The sequence below is a fragment of the Mercenaria mercenaria genome, chromosome 14 (genome assembly GCF_021730395.1).
Source record: "Mercenaria mercenaria strain notata chromosome 14, MADL_Memer_1, whole genome shotgun sequence".
Lineage (NCBI taxonomy): Eukaryota > Metazoa > Mollusca > Bivalvia > Venerida > Veneridae > Mercenaria > Mercenaria mercenaria.
Genome location: NC_069374.1, coordinates 53,347,626 through 53,365,607, shown reverse-complemented (window position 1 = coordinate 53,365,607; position 17,982 = coordinate 53,347,626). Strand labels below are relative to the sequence as shown.

Genomic DNA, 17,982 nt, shown 5'->3' with positions numbered 1-17,982 from the left:
ACACACATTGTGATATATGATAATTGTGAGTAAAATGTTTACTTATAAAGTATAAAGTGTAAAGTCACTTATATTAAGTAACAAAGACTAGTAGCATCTCTAAATGATGAACTATTTTATGCTCTAATGTCCTGATTCACAAAGAATCTGAGTGGTGCTTAAACATCCAATATCGTGAAACAAGGCCCATTTTGTACTAACTTTTCATTGCAGATAGCCACGCAATGAGGTTATCACTGGCTATTTAACTCGAATTTAACTATTATAAAATTATTTCGAGCCTGTCAAGCAAAGTACCAGCTATCATAGATCAGTTTATTCAAAAAATTCTTAATCTATAAAAATTGATCAAACCACGGTTTTCTTGTCAAAATTCCATTGTATACAAAGTGCTAATTTGTATATAAGTATATTTTGCCGAATGTATGAATTAATCGGTACTGTTAAGTAATCGAATTACATTAGATTTGTTTTACGAATTAATCTTCCATTTAATAGGCAATTCAAACAAAACGCAATATTTACACATTTAATAAATATTTCAGGGTCAATTTGATTTCGACAGACATATTGGCTGTTATCTTTAGTTTAAGTTATTTAGATGCAAAAGCTATAAATCCTCGCTGACATTAGCTTTGTCGAATACTATCTCTGCCCGACTGTACTCATAAAGTTTGCAATAGTACATGCTTTCTAGGTAAGTTTTATAGAATCACTGACATGCTGATGTGACAGATGTACTCGGTACCGTTGTATTTTACACGAAGAGAAGTTATAACAGGAAAACTTACACATTTTTGGGTAATATACATCAAATATAATTAACAGAACAAAGTCATTACCTTGCCAAAAACCAAAATGACAAAACTATACACAAAAATTGGCTAAATATTATTTTAATATCAATTTAGTTTTCTTATTTACCTTTTGTGTCTTTTAGTAGTTCCAGTTCGTTCTTAACTTGCTGAACATCAACCTTTACGACATCAACATCTTCTTTTATGTCTGTCATGTCATCCTTAACGGCGTCAATATCCTCTTTCATGTCAGTCATATCACCTTTTACCATGTCAACACTTTCTTGTACGCCATGAATCTGTTTTGTCACAGCTTGCATATTTTCTTGCACATGTTGTACTTTAGTTGCCAATTCTTTCTCAATTTTTTGCCACTTTTCTATTTCCTTTTGAACTTTTTCTTCTGTTGCGGGATCTAGAGGACTATGTTTATAGTCGTGAATGGTTTGCTGCAGATTTTGAACAGGATTTGGAAGAGAGGCGTTCAGTCTGTAGAGGGCCTGAGGGTTAAATATGACAAAGTTTCTAACAAATATCTTTTTTAGCAGTATTGTATGGAAACCAATGTTACATCATATTTTCCAATCGAGTGCTGATAAATATAATTTAGATATATATAGAACGTGCACATGTTCATTTTCATTTAATGTTTTTGCACCCAATTTATGATTGTCTGTAATAACATCTATTATAAACTTCGCATTATAGTGGCGGATTGAAATAATTCACTGTTGAGCATTTATTTGCTGAAATCTGTTACAGGTCTAAGTTTGATATGATAATTTGGTAGCAGTTTCATTTCAAAATAAAAACAATACCCTCGGGAACTCGGGTCATACACCACAAATATAACGGTAGGTCTTTCTTTTTTCCTTTTGTATAGTGTTTGTTTGACTGATCATTATACATGACTTGTACGTTTCCTCTTGATTTATTTTGAGCACTGACAATGTTTTGTTTAAAAAAGAATGCAAGTTAAAGGCATTTAAAAGGGTGTTTTAGCCCTTTGAAGTGTGTCACTCTTATATAGAATAAAGACGGCCATCTATTAAGTGTTTTTATGTCAAGATAACACCGAAATGCAAGAAAGATACTAATCTTTTTTTGTAAATTATTTATGTTGCATTTGGTGTGCGCCCAGCTTAAGCATCACCTTTCATTGCGGCATTCCAGTACGTGCGCAAACGCATCATGGCTATATTCACTTGTTTCATTTTGCTGTCATGGAGCGCGCATCAGCACGACAAAACAAAACTATCAATACGCTACAACAAGAGGGCCATGATGGCCCTATATCGCTCACCTGTTATCATTGCACTTGAGGACAAGAAGGTCCTCAGAAAAAAATATCTTAGTCCAAAGGACAGGAACATCAAAGGGAAGAAATTTAACCAAAAAGAAAAAAAAATTCTTAAAAGGTACAGATATGTCAAAATACACCTAAAAATTTGAGGTACCATCCATGTTGTATCACAGAAAAGTGGTCTCGGTTTTTCCCTACAGCCAATAATAAAAATATTACAAAAAATAAGCTATATATAGTAACGTAAAAGAGAAGTAATTAAAAAGAAAATTATTGTAAGTGAACAAAAGAAGGATCTGCCAAATAAATCTGTTGACATAAATGAAAATTCAGATCAGTATCTTCATTAGTTACGGAGATATACCCACTTTAATTTGAAATAAAGGGAGGAAATTTGACATAAAATCAGTCCATAGTTATCTACCCTGATTGGCTCAGTCCAACTAATGCCAATAATGAAATTTCAAATAAGTCCTATAAGGACTTACTGATATAAATCCATTTGATTAAAATCAGGGGAGGTAATCAGATATAAAATAACTCTGGAACCTACAATTGAATCTGATTTGTCATGGAATCCAAGATTTATTGTTGTTGAAGATATTTTGGAAGTTTGTATCAAATGAAACCATAAATGAAGCCTCTATATGGCTGCAAAAGCCAAAATAGCCAATTTTGGACCTTTAAGGGGCCATAACTCTGGAACTCATAATGGAATCTGGCCAGGTCAAGAAAGGAACCAAGATCTTGTGGTGATACAAGTTGTGTGAAAGTTTGGTTAAAATCAAATCATAAATAAAGCTGCTATTGTGCAGACACGGTCAAAATAGCTAATTTTGGCCATTTCAGGGCCCATAACTCTAGAACCTATTAAGGGATCTGGCCTGTTCAAGAAAAGAATTGAGATCTTATGGCGACACAAGTTTTGTGCAAGTTTGATTAAATATAAATCATAAATGAAGCTGCTATTGTGCAGACAAGGTCAAACTAGCTAATTCTGGCCCTTTCAGGGACCATAACTCTGGAACCCATCATGGAATCTCGCCAGTTCAAGAAAGGAACCAAGATCTTATAGTGATACAAGTCGTGTGCAAGTTTGGTTAAAATCAAATCATAAATGAAGCTGCTATTGTGCAGACAAGGTCAAAATAGCTAATTCTGGCCTTTTCAGGGACCGTAACTCTGGAACCCATAATGGGATTTGGCCAGTTAAAGAAAGGACCCGAGATCTTATGGTCATACAAATTGTGTGCAAGTTTGGTTAAAATAAAATCATAAATGAAACCACTATCGTGCAGACAAGAAATTGTTGACGGACGGACGCACGCACGCACGCACGGACGGACGGACGGACTGACGGACGACGGACGAAGAGTGACCACAAAAGCTCTCCTTGTCACTATGTGACAGGTGAGCTAAAAATACACCGAATACAACAGAACAAAAAATTACGGTGGATTGTGACCTAAATTGAACGGTCTTTATAGTCCACCACCAGCCTTAATTGCATTTAGAAGTACCGGAAGAACAAAAACTACAGAATTTCTATTTCCATAGTGACTTTGAACTTTGACCTCCAAGCATGGGCCATATATGAGACATATTGTCTGGTCTCGTGAAACAGTAGTTTGCAGATGTAAGAAATTAAATGTGGAAACAAATTTTGATCTTAAACAATGACCTTGACCTTTAACCGACAAGAATAGATCATGTGTTGAAATATTTTCAACGTTAAGAACGTTAGTGTGTAGTACTAAGATAATCCATCAATGTTTATAAAAATTATGGAGTGGAAACAATTTTACTTGATCATCAACAGTGACCTTGACCTATGACCTACAAGCATAAGTCATGTATGTACATAATTGACATATTTCTTTCTATCCACATATCAAGCTTTATGAATCTAACTTGGACTATGTTGAGTAATTGCAAGTAGTGAGTATTATAGCGGTTTAGGCGTAGTTTAACCTCATTTCAACCCTTTCCCTTAACCTAAACTGACTAATACCGGTAAACTTAAAAAAAAAAAAAAAAAAAAAAAAAACAGCTTTTTACGAAGTACTGTAAAAACCTTCGGTAAATTGTAATTAAACACTTTTACCAAACTTTTGCCAAATTTCTGCCACGAAGGCAGCAATGTGTCAGTGTCTGCCACTTTGGCAAAACTTGGCAGGTTATTTTAATTGATAAAGTATAAAGGTATTGTTATTATTTTTGATTAGTAACTACATCATTAGTCTTTAAATGATTTTAAGGGGCCTCCGTGGCCGAGTGGTTAGAGTCGTTGACTTCAAACCATTTGCCCCTCATCGATGTGGGTTCGAAACCTCATTTGGGGCGTAGAATTCTTCACGTGAGGAAGCCATCCAGCTGGCTTACGGAAGGTCGGTGGTTCTACCCAGGTGCCCGCTCTTGATGAAATAGTGCACGGAGGGGCACCTGGGGTCTTCCTCCACCATTAAAGCTGGAAAGTCGCCATATGACCTAAAATTGTGTCGGTGCGACCTTAAACCCAACAAAATAAATAAATAAATAAATAAATTAAATGATTTTAAATACATATAATACGAATGAGTTTACAGAATGAAATAAAATATATTGTTCAAAGAAAGAAAATTTACTAATAATATGAATCTGTATTTTGTTACAGCAAAAAAAAAAAAAGCGGGAGAAAAATGATAATGGTTACCTGTTCATTTTGTGGAAGAATGAAAGTTTGTTAAACGTACAGGAGGTAATTTAGATATTCATAAAGCAATGTTACCTTTATTATCTAAGAAAGGTTTAACACTCCCAGGATATAACTATTGTGGACAAGGAAATCCTTTAGATAATGGACCTGCTGTTAATGAACTGGACCGTCACAGATTCATTTTAAGATTTACTTCACAAAACCAATAATGTTATGATCATTTTATAACACTTCCAAAGAGTAAAAACATAATAGTTTCTCCGATCAATGAGGTATGTACAGATAAACTTTAACCTGTGACATGCCTGGGTACCGGACACAGTTTTATGGCTCTTTAGCCTGTGTATTGCTGTCAAATCAAGCCAGTTGCGCTGGTGTATAAATTTATTCATTGAGGGGCCCATAGTAATAAAAATCGTAACTAGCCAGCCAGCTGGGGGGGGGGGGGGCGGGCCCCCTGGCCCCCCTCCTAGACACGTGCCTGGGACGCAGTATGCATGGACTATAATTTTGCTATGACAGTGGTGTAAAAAAGGTATATGTGACAAGTAAATGCTTTCCAATTTAAATAACACTCAATCAAAAACATTTTGAGAAAAGATTACACAACATTTGTTTGTAAAACCAGCAATTAAAACGAAATACAAACTTGGACATGGACGTAGGTCCTCGGGAACTGGAAGCTCACTCGGAAAAATATCAAAAAACGGGAAAAGGGGGGTAAAGAATTTACTTAGACGTAAGAGCTTGGGAGCTAAAATCTCACTCAAAAAGACCCCCAAAATAACATGGAGTGATGAATTAGCAGAAAAATTACATAAACCGATTAAACGAAAATTTATGAAACGAAGAGTGATAGTTAGTGCTATTGATGATACTTGGTCTGCTGATCTAGTTGATATGAAAGCTTTTTCAAAATATAATAAAGGTGTAAAGTATTTGTTAACCGTTATTGACGTGTTTAGCAAATATGCCCGGGTTATTCCATTAAAGAATAAAACTGAAGAATCTGTTACTGAAGCGTTTGAAAAAAAATAGATTTTGGAGCTTCATATGGAGCTTTAGCTCCTCTTCACGCTCGGCCTTAAGGTAGAACACCTATAAATGTATGGGTAGATGAAAAAAAAATTATAATAAAAAGTTTGAATCATTTTGGAATAAAAGTGAGATAAACATGTATCATACATTTAATGAAGGAAAATCTGTAGTAATCGAAATATCTAGTAGAAGTTTAAAAAGAATGTGGAAATATTTTACAGCAAATAATACACTTATTTAGATAATTTGCAGGAAATGGTTGATAAATATAACAAAACAAAACATTCTAGTATAAACATGACACAGACTGAAGCCAGCAAAAAACTTAAATAAAGGTACTGACTTTAATTTATATGGTAATTTAAAGATACGAAAGAGTAAACCAAAATTTGAAATTGGTGATCGGGTTCGCTTAAGCAAACTTAAACGACATTTTGAAAAAGGATATACACCAAACTGGACAGAGGAAATATTTATAATTTATGGAATTAATAACAAAAATCCCAGAACATACACTATAAAAGATTTGAATAATGAAATAATTCAGGGTTCATTTCATGAGCAAGAACTTTTGCCTACTAAACAAGAGGATTTTAGAATAGAAAAAGTTATCAGACGAGACTATAAGAACAATCAAGCTTTAGTAAAGTGGAAAGGTTATAGTGAAAAATTTAATAGTTGGGTTCCATTTAGTGAATTGGAAGAAATTTTATATTTAAATTAGATTTAAAAAATATGTTATATAAATGGGTAATAAAAATCTAAAATGTCTAATGGAACAGAAATAGAAACAATAGATCACTTAACTAAACTTGCTGCTGCTTACAGAAAAATGTTACAAGTTTTGTGGAAGAGTACATACAGGAGTACAAAATACAGCAGGTATCTTTGGTTGCTCGACTGCATTTAGATATAGAAGACTCATTTGATATTCTTAAAACTGAACTAAAAACTTAAAAGGTATAAAAATAAATGTTGTTTTAAAAATAATTTTTGCAAAAATTAGTAAAACAGATACAATATATAAATCAGCTTATTTTCAATCAAATGCTTTAATTATTAGAGAATCCCAAATAGAAAACACTTTACGTCAAGCTTTTGATGAAATAATAAATAGGATTGGTAATTGGATTTAAGAAGGAAGTGGCTGGAGAATAGAGTCAGTTGATGCTTATCATATAAATAGATATCAAATAATCAATTAGCTGTTTCTAGTTATTTAGAATTACAAAAACCATTACAAAATTCAATGGAAGGATTAATAAATATAAAAAATGATGATAATGAATGTTTTAAATGGTGTCATTTAGCTTACAGATTTCCTGTTGAAAAAGATCCTCAAAGAGTTTCAAAATATAAAAAAGCATATAGAAAAACTCAATAATAAAGGAATAAAGTATCCTGTAACATTAATTTAAATACCTAAAACAGAATGATACTTCATTTAATATATTTGGTTTTGAAGATAATAATGTTTATCCATTGTACATTCCAAAATATCAATATAAAGAACACTGTGACATGTTGTTAATTAATAAAGATAAGAAAAACCATTATGTTTGGATAAAAGACTTTAACAGATTAATGTTTAAAAAAAATATTAACATAAAAAAAAAACATTTTGCAAATAATGTTTACAATGTTGTTTGGTTTTTTTCCACACAAAAGAATATTTAATGAACATATACAAAATTGTTTAGCTATTAATGGTGTCCAAGCTGTAAAAATGCCAGAAGAGGGAGGTAAAATACATTTTAAAAATTATTATAAAGGCTTAGCCGTACGTTTTGTAATTTATGCTGATTTTGAATCAATAACTTGAAAAATATCTATTGTTTTACCATCACTTGAATCTCCATTTACTGAACTATATCAAAAACATATAGATTGTGGTTACGGTTATAGAAGTTGTTTGTTGTTATGACGATAAATATACTAAACCAACACAAGTTTACAGGGGTCCTAATGCAGTTTATAAGTTTATTGAAAAAATGTTTGAGGAAGAAGAGTATTGTAAGGAAATATTTAATGAAAATTTTAAAAAAGATTTGAAAATGTCTAAAAAGATGAAGTCTTATTTAAAAACAAGCCTCTTGTCATATTTGTGGAAAAGAATATAAGAAAAATGAAAATCCAGTCCGAGATCACTGTCATATGACAAGAAAATTTAAAGGAAGTGCTCATCAAGACTAATATTAATTTTAGACTAACACACAAAATTCTCTATTTTTTCATAATTCAAAAGGTTATGATGGTCATTTTATTATGCAACAAATAGGAAAATTTAAAAAAGATGTTATTCATAATAATATGGAAAGATATATGGCATTCATGGTAAGTGATTTAATTTTTATAGATAGTTTTCAATTTATGTCTTAACCATTAGATAACTTAGTAACAAATATTCCAGAATTTAAGTACACTTCTCAAGAATTTAAAAATAAAAATAAAATATTGATTTATAAAAAACAAAAGGTATTTATCCATATGATTTCATAGATTCATTTGACCTGTACCTCGAGGTCAGTAACCTCTGCGGTTGGGCCATGTGCCGACCTTTGCCCTCAGGAAATTTTAAATGGGTCACTTTAAAACAATATAAGAAATTAATTGCAAAAGGTAAAACCAACTTAAAAATCGGATGTGATCTTGAATATCCAAAAGAATTACATGATCTTCACAATGATTATCCCTTAGCTCCTGAAAAGATACTGGATTTGGTTAAAACTGTTAAAATCAAATTCCAAACTTATAGGGGCAATGTCTGATTTATCAAATTCAAAATCACCATTGGTTATTAGTGTTTCTCTGATATAATCATTAATGTCCGTATATCTGTTAGAACCATTTGTAAATATTATATCTTTCCATTCTTAAACATTATTATAACGAATTATTTTATTGTCATTTTCATCACTAATATTATGCCAAGAGTAAGTCATAGTGTTAATACTATCCAAACCAACAGCATATGTTTTATTTTTATCTAAAATTAAGGAACGGCTGAATCTGACTGTAAAACCGCTTGGAGTATTCTTATTATTTTTTTTATTTTTGTTATATCTTTTATCAATCAAATCAATTAAAGCATTATCTACCTTAACGTTTATTACTTCATTTCTAGTTTTTTATCTTTAGCAACCAATTTGTTTTTGACCATAAAGTTTATTAAGATCAATCAATAAATTACCATGTTGTCCATTTGGTGAATCTTTATACGGATTTAGAACCTTTGTTTTTTTTAGGAAAACTTTGTTTTCATTTGTGATGTTTTATTCCTTTTTCCATATATTTTCCTTATTTAAGAATATTTTAACCGCTTCTCTATATTTTTATAATTATCTGACTTGGCTACAATTACTTCCTTTTGCTTCAGATCGAGTTCTGTGGGATTTTTCTTTCTACTTATTGCACCAAATTCATTACCCAATTTTTTTTATTTCCTCTGTTACATATTCTACGCTATTTTCTACTTCTTCCCTTGTCATTTTTTCATTAGGATTTTTAGATTTACTGTGAAAAAAGTTAAATACTTCTTGTGGTGTGTTATATCTTTCTCTATCTAAAAAAATTAAATCAATCCCTTTATTTAATACCACTGGATCAAACGACATTTCACCTATTTGTTCTTCTGATTCTTCGGTGGTATCATCCTCATCTTCTTTTAATATATCAAATTCTTTTTCTCTGTCATAATCTTCCGGTATTTTATCAATCTCTTTGTTGTCTAGTTTATGTGGTAATGGTGATAATAATGGTTGTTTGTTGTAATTCCTCCGGGGCTGGTTCATTCAATAGCTCTGTCAATTTTTGTTGCTGTTCTACTTCTTGTATTTTATCAACAAACCTTCTTGGAAGTAACGCTAATTGCTCTTTGATTCCAGGTTATGCTTTTTACTGACTTGACAATTCTTCTTTTTGACTTCCTATTCCTTCTGTAATTGGTTTATAAATTTCACTATACATTTCTCGACCAGTAGCTTACTTTTTCTCTCATTATTTCTTCTCTTTTAGCTCTTACTTTTTGTTCAACTAGGTTGTTTATTTCTCTCATTTCTTTAAGTTTTGCTAGCATTTATATAATGATGTAAGATAATGTAAGATAATGTAATATTATTATCTAATAGAAATTCCAAATTATGATACAAACTAGAAATGTGTCCATGGGACACCACTGCATGAGATTAAAATGATATTTTTTTCCCAGGTCAGGGGCTACAACTCCTACAATACTGAATAAATCCGGATGCGAACCCCAGGTGCACAACTGCACATGCTGACCAACATTCCTGTAAACTTTGGTGACTCTAGGTCAAATACTTTTGGAGCTACGCACGACACAACATTAAAATGACCCATTTTTAACTAAGTCAGTGGCTTTAACTCCTACACGACTAAATGAATCCGGACGCGAAACCCAAGGTGCACAACTGCATATGCTGACCAACATTTCTGTAAACTTTTGTGATTCTAGGTCAAATACTTTTGGAGCTATGCGCGACACAACATTAAAATGACCAATTTTTTACTAAGTCAGGGGTCATAACTCCTACATGACTGGATGAATCCGGACGCGAAACCCCAGGTGCACAACTGCATATGATGACCAACATTCCTGTAGACTTTTATGACTCTAGGTCAAATACTTTTGGAGCTATGCGCGACACAACATTAAAATGACCAATTTTTTACTAAGTCAGAGGCCACAACTCCTACATGAGCGGATAAATCTGGACTCGAAACCCCAGGTGCACAACTACACATGCTGACCAACATGCCTGTAAAGTTTTGTGACTCTAGGTCATATACTTTTGGAGCTATGCGCGACACAACACTAAAATGACCAATTTTTACAAAGTCAGGGGCCATAACTTCTACATGACTGAACGAATCCAGACGCGAAACCCCAGGTGCACAACTACACATGCTGACCAACATTCTTTTAACGTTTTGTGACTCTACGTCAAATACGTTCAGAGCTATGCGCGACACAACATTTTCGGAAGGACGGACGGAAGGGTGGACGTTCTAACGAAACTGTATTTATGTGACACCCTCATTGTTCTCTCTACTGTTCTATGAGTCACATAAAAAGAAAAAAGGTCACATAAACAGAACGGAATGAATGACATCAAAGAGAAAGTACCGTTATGAAGTCACTTAACCATCATTTCGCGGGCACAGAAGGACGGACGGACAGACGGACGGACAAAAGCAAATCTATATCCCTCCCCCCCCCCCCCCCCCCCCAAAAAAAAAGTGGGGACATAAAAACGATAAATCTAATAACTTTGAGCAATTCTATCCTTTTATGCCAGATTCATGTTTTAGAATGTTAATAAGTGGATCTTCCTACACTAATGCATATACTTCGAAAACCTCTTGTATATTATGATAAATTATACCTGTATGCTTAAAACCTAGAACAGTCTAAATATCAGGATTTAATAGACCACTTAACTGAAACTGAAGAAAAAATTAAAGTAGATCCAAATGAAATACTTGAATTTTATAATAATGAAATAATTGATGTTAATGATCTGGAATCAGAAAAAAACAGAAGTAGTAATATTTGATGATTTTATATATAAAGAAAACAAGTTTCAAAATGAAATAACAAAATACTTTTTTCAATGACGTCACAAAAACTGTTCTGTTATCTATTTAAGTCAGTACTACTATAAAACACCAAAAGATATCCGAATTAACTGTTCACACTATATCCTGTTTGAAAGACCAGGTAAAAAGGAAAATGATATTATTTGTAATGAACAAAATATAAATCGTGATGCTTTTGCTAATGCAACAAAACAAAAATATGATTTCTTATATGCTGACAAACCAAGGAAGTTTTTAAGAATAAACTTTACGAGAATTATATAATAGTTATATAATGGGAGTTTTCAACGAAGTAAAACAAATAAGTGAACCCGACAGTATAAGTAAAGTTAAATTTGATATTGATTTAAGTGATTATACCACTAGAAAACAAATCAAAAACCTTAAAAAGGACATGGACTCATATCTTCATAAAAATAAGGAACGGACCATTAGATATGGGAGGTAATGGAATAATTAACCTAGGAAATCCAGATAAACCCAGTGATGCAGTTTCAAGGCGGTTTGTGTTTTGAAAAAGATCAAAGTGTTTATAAGATTATAATATTGAAGATATTAAAAGTATTAAACAGACACTACAAGAAGAAGTAAAGAATATTGAAGAATAAGAAAAAGATTTTAAAAACAATTCATTATTAATAGTTCAATTACAAGGTAAACTTGAAGAAGAAATAAAAGCAGTGGTTGATTGTATTAAAGAACTTGAAGTGAAATCTTATTTGACAGATAGTCAGATAAAAGAAGTATTCCGGACCAATTTTGAAAACTTGAAACAAAAATATTAGGACCGTTAGGCGTTGGAGCTTTGTCCGATCTTGCCAGTACTAGTGTCAGTAAGTTACTTGGAAATGGTATGATTTCGGTAGCTAATGATAAAAGAAATATAATATCACCATATCTAACACCTAATCAAAGAAAACAATTAAGGGGAACTGGTGTAATTAAATTAACACATAAACTTAAACAAGACGGTGGGTTTTTAGGTATGCTGGTTGCTAGTCTCGGAATACCTTTGATTAAATCCTTGTTAAGTGGTAAGGATGTTGCAAGCAACCGAAAAGGCAAGGGTATACAGATTGATTCGCAACGAAGACCTTACAGAAGAATTCCTATCGTAAAAAAAGTAAAATTTATAAATAAACCTATTTCTAACTTTGAAATTGAACAATGGGTAAAACAATTAAAAATGAAAATCTTTAGGGTGTATTTAGTAGAAATAATTTACCAAAAACAAAAGGATCAAAGACTAAGTCTTCGGAAAGTTACACTATACCAAACACAAAGTCTTCGGTTGAATGGGGAATTATAAATTTGGACGACTCTGTTCGGCCCGGAACACATTGGATATGATATGTAAATAAAAGATACTTTGACCCATTCCGTTTACCACCACCAAAGAAGTAATCAAATATATACCTGGAGTAAAGTATAACAGCATACAATATAAAGACAAAACAAGTGTATTGTGTGGTTATTATTGTTTATTTTTTATAAAAAAAGTTGGAAAATGGTATAAACATTTATGATTTATTGTATAATATACTGAGAGTGAACAATGTAAAACTTAATGAACTAACAATTATAAACTATTTTAAGGTATAGGTCCATGTTTCGGAGAAAAAAAGTTTTAACGTCATCAAATCATAGAAAGAAAGCATTGTTTTACTTGAAAATATAACAGCATATAAAACATTTATATAATTGTACAAAACAATTGTCAATTCATTCATATACGTACTGAATTCGGGAAAGGGACTACATGAAGGGGCCACACTTCTGGACAGTCCAGTGCCTTTACAAACTCACCATTCTTAAAAAGCTGTTAGATGTCTTCGTTTTGATGCATTTGCAACATCGTGCGTGTGTTTAAACTTTACATAACTAGATAAAACATCGTTTTGACAATTGTTTACATTTATTTTTTACAAATGACATTCTTATTTAAAGGGGGACAACTTATTTAAAATGTTTTAAGTGTCCAACTCCGTGGGACAGTACAGTAAAACATGTATTGGACAAATAAGTTGTGTGTCAAGATGCAGTTCATTTGCTAAAAAAATCTGTTGTTTTGTGATATACCGCTAAACCTTAATAAAAAAAGGTTAAAAACTATTGTAAATTATTTTTCAGTATGAGTTTAATAATGTAGTTACTAGTTAAACATAAAACCAATACCTTTACACTTTATCAATTAAAATAACCTGCCAAAGTTTTGCCAAAGTGGCAGACACTGACACATTGCTGTCTTCGTGACAGAAATTTGGCAAAAGTTTGGTAAAAATGTTTTATTACAAATTACCGGAGGTTTTTACAGTGCTTTGTAAAAACCTGTTTTGGTTTTTTTTCCGTTTTGTTTTTAGTTTGCCGGTATTGGTCAGTTTAGGTTAAGGGTAAGGGTCAAAATGAGGTCAAACTGTGCCAAAAGCGCTATAATACTCATTACTATTGCAGGATACACATTTGCGGACTGAACGACGGACGGACAGACGGAGAGAGTGCATTCCGATAGCCCACTCCGGTGTTATACCTATAGGAGACCAAAAAACGTTTTACACGCAGAATTTATTCAGCAATAAATAAGCTTATATATGCTACGTAAATAAATTCTGTTTAGTATGATAAATACGAAATAAGATTTAGTGTGCCGGGTATATCAAGTAGGAAATACGTTTTTAATATGCAGGGTTTATTAAGCGTAAAGAAAGCTTAGCATGCTATGTAAATAAAGGAAGAAATTTGTTTTAGTGTTTTGGGGTATATTTGGTGTTAATAAGCTTAGTATGCTTGGTACATTAAGTACGAAATGAGTTTCCGATGCTCTTTGGATGTGTTTGGGGTGTTCTGTATTTCCAGGAAATCTATCTGCAACTTTTTTATTGTGCTAGGTATAACAAGAATGCAATAAGTTTTAATATGCTGGGCTTATTAAGAATAGAAAAAACTTAGTTGCTAGGTAAAAAGATAATAAAGCTTAGTATTTTTGGTATATTAAGTGTTGAATAAGCTTTTAAATTAGTAGCTGGTAAAATGAGTATGAAATTAGCTGTTGTATGTTGGATATATTAACTATAAAACTAGTTTAGTATGCTGAAACTTTATTATGCTGACAAAATAAGCATAAATAAGCTTTAGTTAGTATACTTGGTAACTTTATTCTGAAAAAAGCTTCAGTATGTTGGGTAAATTAAGTATGAGTAGACTTTATTTACCATATAAATCTATCAAAAATTACGTATGCATAAGCTTTAGTATGACAGGTAAATTCATAATGACATAAGCTTTAGTATGCCTGAAAACAGTAAGTATATATATAAAAAGGCAAAAAGCTCGAGTATGCTGAATAAAAAAACGAGTTTGCTTACTCTTTTTGTATAGGTTAATTTTATTGGTTTCCGCAAATATAAGCTCAAGTATTGTAAGAAAACTATAAAGAAACTCTAGATATAGGATACATATCTAAACATTTTGCATGTGTACAGGCATTTTTATGTTTTAACAATTTGATAATTAATTCACCAGAATTAGGGAAGAAATATGTAAAGAACAAGATTAAATATAAGTACAAACCTGCTCGATGTCAGCCCATTTTTTAAGAAATGATGTTTCCGTTATCCCCGTCGTTGTTGATATATGCGCCAGCTACAAACGAGTATGATTGTCAAATTAGATATTGGTTTGAAATAAATAAACGTTAATCATAATTTCCATTAGTATTTTAGGAAAAATAAAACTAACAGAGCGTATAGATTTGTTTTAAATAAATTACATAGGGTAATTATTCTAGTAAAGTTGTGTATTTATTGGCATAGAGGTAATAAGACTTACTTCGTTTCGAAACATTCTAAGTCGACATATATCTGCCTCGAGTGAAATGTCCCCTGGGAGAGGCGGAGAACTCCAGTTAAACTTCCTATTCAAACCACAGGATCCCAGGTTTCTCAGCAAGCAGATGGAAAGAGTAAGGTCGAAGTCGGCTGATGTTGGAGCCGGACCACTTTGTGGATACAGCAAGTCGAACTGGACTTTCGTAATTGTTTTTTGTGTTTTTAGGCGAGTTAAAGTTTTCTTCTCGTTACCTAGGAGCACCGTTAGTGGAGAATTTGAGCATCTATGGTCGAATATTTTCCTAATGACTGTAGTGCCGCAATCTACAGTTAGAGTTAGAAGGCGGAAAAGATAAACCCGCTCGGTTGATGGCGCTGCTGAAGCCATACTACTTGTTTATTTTCATACTATCAGACGAATCAGTATTGTTTGATCATATTTGCTGAAAAACAAATGTTGTTTAATTAAATGGTTGGATTGCTTCACCATTATCAAGAGAATCTCTAACGAACGTGACGTAGGAATGTATGAAGCTAGCGAAATTAAGTATATAGGATCATTGCTCCAAAAATATTCTCGTAAGTATTCTTTTCACGTTGATATTTTAATGATAATTTAACAGCTACATGTACAGCTAACTGCCTATCAGAAGATCTCTGGCGTGTTGCTGCACATAAGTCAATAGTCGTACATGTTTGTTTATGTGAAATACTCCTTGAAGGAGCTTTTAACGTCTTGTACCACAGCGTAATTATATCGTGCATTTGAGGGAACTGTAATTACACTGATGCTCGTAGTTAATAATTTTAAATAAGATATACTAAGTACTTTTCGAAAACCTACTTATGTCTTGTTAACCTTTTTTAGACAAACTACTAAACTAGTAAAGCAGACTTTGTCTGGCAATAGTGGCGAGCATAACTTACAGATTACTAAAGCTGATAGAAAATCATATGAAGACAATGTTAATTAGAGGTCCTTTTTACGAAACAAGAGGGCCAAGATGGTCCTAAATCGCTCACCTGAGAAACATATCATAATACACCATAACAGTGCAAACACGTTTGACCTAGTGATTTCATGGAAAAAATATTCTGACCAATTATCATTAAAATTGGAGCAAAAACTATTATTTTCTTTGATTTGACCTTGTTTTTGATCCAAGATGACCCATATTCGAACTTGACCTAGATTTCATCAAGGCTATTATTCTGACCAAATTTTATGAAGATCAGTTGAAAAATACAGCCTCTATCGCCATAACTGTCAATGATCCACAAAGACCACGAGCGTGATCATGGTTCGAAGGGAAGGTTGTCCCTCGTGGAATGTCTGGAGGGCGATGATCCCTAAAAGCCGGAAACACACTCACATGGAAAATTTAGATTTTTACACAAAATAGATCTTGTTTTGAATAGTCTCCCTCCATGTTTACTTTTTGTGACATTTATTCATGCGGTAAAAATAATACGTTGCACCGGTGAATGTAAAAGCTGTATTATACGGTATGAAAACACCGTGCCAACGTCGCGTCACATGTTCGATTCAATAATTTTCTCCAAAAAAAATCATTGCTTTATTTCTTTTAAATGCGTATAACTTAGAATAGTAGGCGTGTGAGCGTGATCTAGGGCCGAAATACGTGTGACACACGCGCAATGCGTGTCTTGACAGGTATGTATCGCTTACACACAGCTAAATGTTGATGGACAGACGACGGACGCCGGATATCGAGTGATCAGAAAACGTGAATATGGAATATATCTCACTGATAAGTGAGAAAATTTCAAATATTTTCACGAGCGCTTAAAACAAACAAATATCCTCTATATAATATATTAAGATATATAGAATAATTTGAATCAGACCCCCATATGTAGTAGCCTACAGCTTAGCTAGACATGCACTTGCTCTTACAAGGAATGTTTCTGACGTTGTTTGCCCTAAAATACACACACCTCTGCGCAGTCAGGTTGTAGCCATTTATCATGATTAAAAATGTCTCTGTTAATTAAACACGTTAACGCTAGGATGGCGTCACGTTAACGTGCGGTGACGTCATAGTATCTGTTGCGACCAACAAAGAGCACTAGTATATTTTATCTATTGTTTTAGATTAACAGTATATGAGAATCGAAATAATTTGTCGCATAACCGTGTCGCCACGGAATGATTTCACGAGGGCGAATTATTCTGGCGACATAAAAACGAGTTTGAGTGTATCAAATTAGGTAAAACACCGAATGAGATAGACTTTGGAATTATCAAAATATAAGTACTAAATGTTTTTTAGAAATATTCAATATTCTGTATAAGTTTTCGTTTTCTACCATATTTAACTTATCATATGATTTTAAAAAGGCATGCAATTACATGTTAAATCATTAGCCGAGTTGATATCATCATTTAGACTGTAGGATAATATTTGATATTATCATAAACAAGAGGGTAATGAAGGCCCTATATCACTCACCTTAGTTTAACTGCTTGCTTGAACAAATTTCTTTGCTAAAGCTTCATAGAAAAAGAGCGGGAAGGTCATGGTAAAGATTCTTCAAGATAAGTACTGAAACCTGTTTAGAAAATGTACAAATCCCTTTGCTGTAGCTTCAAAAACAAGAAAGTAGGTCAGTAGATTAGGGCTAAGAACATTAAAGATGAGTAGTGAACTATTTATCAAAAGTTACTGATGTGGTCCAAATTTC

At 32.7% G+C, this 17,982-nt stretch overlaps 1 protein-coding gene across 1 annotated transcript in view; it reads right to left on the bottom strand.

The window, feature by feature from the left end:
• The window catches only part of LOC123527580 (uncharacterized), a 60,298-nt gene that overhangs the window by 36,004 nt on the left and 6,312 nt on the right, over positions 1–17,982 (bottom strand). Inside the window, exons 2-4 of the mRNA XM_045307147.2 lie at positions 15,278–15,719; positions 15,020–15,091; positions 925–1,297 (exon numbers count right to left, since the gene is read on the bottom strand). Coding sequence (XP_045163082.2) covers positions 925–1,297; positions 15,020–15,091; positions 15,278–15,664 — 832 coding nt within the window. The 5' untranslated portion in view covers positions 15,665–15,719. The remainder of the gene's footprint in view (positions 1–924; positions 1,298–15,019; positions 15,092–15,277; positions 15,720–17,982) is intronic.